Source organism: Lathyrus oleraceus, chromosome 5 (genome assembly GCF_024323335.1).
Source record: "Lathyrus oleraceus cultivar Zhongwan6 chromosome 5, CAAS_Psat_ZW6_1.0, whole genome shotgun sequence".
Lineage (NCBI taxonomy): Eukaryota > Viridiplantae > Streptophyta > Magnoliopsida > Fabales > Fabaceae > Lathyrus > Lathyrus oleraceus.
This window is the reverse complement of record NC_066583.1, coordinates 187,401,014-187,403,960: the sequence shown is the minus strand read 5'-3', so window position 1 is coordinate 187,403,960 and position 2,947 is coordinate 187,401,014. Positions and strand designations below refer to the sequence as shown.

The following is a 2,947-nucleotide window of genomic DNA, read 5'->3' as shown; positions in this document are numbered from 1 at the left end:
AAGTGCTTATTTCCTCAAATTGAAGGTACTTCAAATGGTTTACATACATTAGAATGCACTACTTCTAAAGCATATTTTGCTCTTGGAGCCACTTCGGATGCAAATGAAAATCTAGGTTGCTTACCTTTCATGCATATCTCACATGACTTCTTAGGCTTCACAATCTTAGGAATGCCATGTACCAGCTTCTTAGAACTCAGATGCCCTAAGCTTCTAAAGTTCAGAAGCCCCAATCTCTTGTGCCACGGTTCAATGTCACCTTTAGTACCTTCTGCACTAAGGCATTTAATTTCAGTTATTTCCACATTCACCTTAAATGTTATGTTGCTTCCTTATTAAGACTGCATATTCAGCTTCTGATCAGAATCATACAACTTCAAGAGATTGTCCTTTATAGTAACCAATAAACCTTTCTGAATTAACTGACCTACACTCATCAAATTACTCTTCATGCTAGAAATATACAAAACATCCTTGATCATAATAGTTTTGTCATTCTTCACTTTGACCTTGACGTTTTCCATTTCTTCAACATTCATATACTTATCATTAACACATATAATTTTTGTCCTCTTTCTAGAGTCAAAATTAGTCAACCATTTTTTGTTTTCAGTTAAGTGATTTGAGCAGCCAGTGTCCATATACCACCAGTCTACCAAATATCCACCATCAGATTCATAAGCTATCAATAACACCGATTCATCGTCAGATTCTCCTCTAGATATGTTTGCTTCTTCTGATTTCCTTTCCTTGCTTGACCAATAACGAACATCGAAGTGACCAAACTTCTTATAACAATAACATTGAACCTTATTCTTGTCAAACTTCTCATTTCCCTTATGATGTTTCTTCTCATTAGAGTTGGAGACTTTTGATAACCACCATTATGTCTCTTTTTGGCCTCTGACCAAGACTACTTCTGATTCTTCTTACCAGAAGATGCTTTCAGAGCCTACTCTACCTCTCTTTTAGAGTTTCTCTCAGTCAGACGCAACTCTTGCCTCTAGACTACTTTGCAGCTCTTCAACTCTCATGGTGTTAAGGTCCTTAGAACGTTCAATTTCTACTACAATATAATCAAACTGAGAAGTAAGAGATCTCAGTACCTTCTCAATGATTACTTGTTCATAGAGAGTCTCTCCATAAGATTTCATCTCATTTATGATCAGAATCACTCAAGAGATGTAATTTGGTACCTTCTCATTGTTCTTCTTGTTTAGATTCTCACACTACTTACATAGAGACTGAAGTCTCACATTCTTCACTGATGCATCACCTCAATATCAATGTACCAGTATATCCCACGCATCCGTCGTTGTTGTTGAATCAACGATCTTCTCAAACACATTCACATCCACACATTGATGGATGTAGAATAGAGCTTTTTGATCCTTCTTCCTCATCTCTATATGTGTGCTCCTTTGTGCTTTAGTTGAATCACTGCAACATCTGCATAATCGTCATTGACGATATCACGAATATCTTGAGGGCCAAACAACACACGCATCTGAATCATCCATCAATTCTCGTTCTTTCCATCAGAGACTGGAAGCTTTGTATTCAAGCCACTGTTCCACCATTCATTTTCGATCTTGTGCAAGAGTTCACTCAGATCTCACCAAACACTCGTGTTTCCCAATGCCTCGGAATCAAGAAATGTGTTTTTCTACGATTTTGAACTTCAATTCACTGTGAATTTCAGAACTGAAATCAATCCCACATGCCTCACGTTCACTCGTGTTTCCCGTGGATCTGAACTGGAACTCTAGATACCAATTGTAGGTGCACAAGTGGAAGAAGATGAAGATGATGAAGATAGAAGAGAGAAAAAGTAAATCTGTAATTAACTTTCTTTCACAACAGAAACTGTTATAATGAAATGATTCTACTATAACTAAAATGCAAGTTCAATATATATGCACATTCAGAATCTAAAGTAAAATTCAGATAAAACCAAATTAATTCTAAACTCATGTTACACTTAAATAAAATAAAATGTAACTAACTACTTAAATTTAGATTATACTTTAATACCTTTCTCGTGTTTTTCCATTGTTTTAAAAAATTCCTTCACTTTTATAGTTTTAGAATTGTCAATCATCATATACTTTGCTTGAAATGTTAACTTTTCTTTGATCTTCACCGACTTCAACTCTTGGTTGATGGTTATTCTTTTTCTTCGTTGATTGACTAAAAAACTTCATAATAACATAGTTTTTTTTTCACAAATATCTATTTAGCGAGTATCTAAAAGGTTATATTCACATTTCATATAAACTAAATCTATAACATCAACAAATTCTTAATTTAAATATATATATTTTTAAAGTCCAAATTATATTAACAAGAACACAATGACACTTTAACCCATATATATAACTAAAGTATCTAAAAACATCGTGACCCATGTCGTGTATGTTTTAATATTACCTTCTATATATGACTATGGTACTTTGATCACATTTTATATTCACAAAGTATATCTACCCAACGTGTATCTGTTAGACAATCTACTTTGCTATAAAAACTAATCAAATAATTTTTCTCACAAAATATAAAATATCAAAAACAGGTCGTGTCCACGAGTGGAATTTGAAAGCATGGCCCTTAAAATCAGGTTCATTAATTAACTAAAACCCAATTACCTAATCTTAGTTCCATGTACACTTATGTAACCTTGTCTCTTATGAAGACAAACCCACAATGTAAGGTTTAATGTATCAACTGAATGTCAATTTTAAGTCACTACTTTGAGTCAATGCAAGTCCTTACATATAGCTGTCGACAACTATATAATTAACACTTGATAATATTATTGTCGTTATGATATTAGATAGTACAATACAAAGTACAATTCTATATATAGTTAATTAAAATTATTAAGGAATTAATGGTGTTGGTTTCTCATGCTACCCACTAAAAATTTGCAATAATATGAGCAAATTAT

The 2,947-nt window shown here is 33.2% G+C and overlaps 1 protein-coding gene across 1 annotated transcript; it reads right to left on the bottom strand.

Annotated features, from left to right (window-relative positions):
* Nucleotides 1-335: 335 nt before the first annotated feature.
* On the bottom strand, nucleotides 336-1,403 carry LOC127079616 (uncharacterized). The gene is made up of 3 exons (XM_051019996.1): nucleotides 1,293-1,403; nucleotides 1,002-1,106; nucleotides 336-785 (listed from the first exon to the last, which is right to left on the bottom strand). Exons 1-3 carry the CDS (start codon nucleotides 1,401-1,403, stop codon nucleotides 336-338), a joined length of 666 nt encoding a protein of 221 aa, XP_050875953.1.
* Nucleotides 1,404-2,947: the final 1,544 nt, after the last annotated feature.

Coding starts and splice junctions, on each gene's coding strand:
- LOC127079616 (XM_051019996.1), bottom strand. CDS start 1,403: ATGAGGAAGAAGGATCAAAAAGCTCTATTCTACATCCATCAATGTGTG. Junction 1,107..1,292: donor CGGATGCGTGGGATATACTG/GTACATTGATAT, acceptor ATCATTGAGAAG/GTACTGAGATCTCTTACTTC. Junction 786..1,001: donor AGCTGCAAAGTAGTCTAGAG/GCAAGAGTTGCG, acceptor TGTTATAAGAAG/TTTGGTCACTTCGATGTTCG.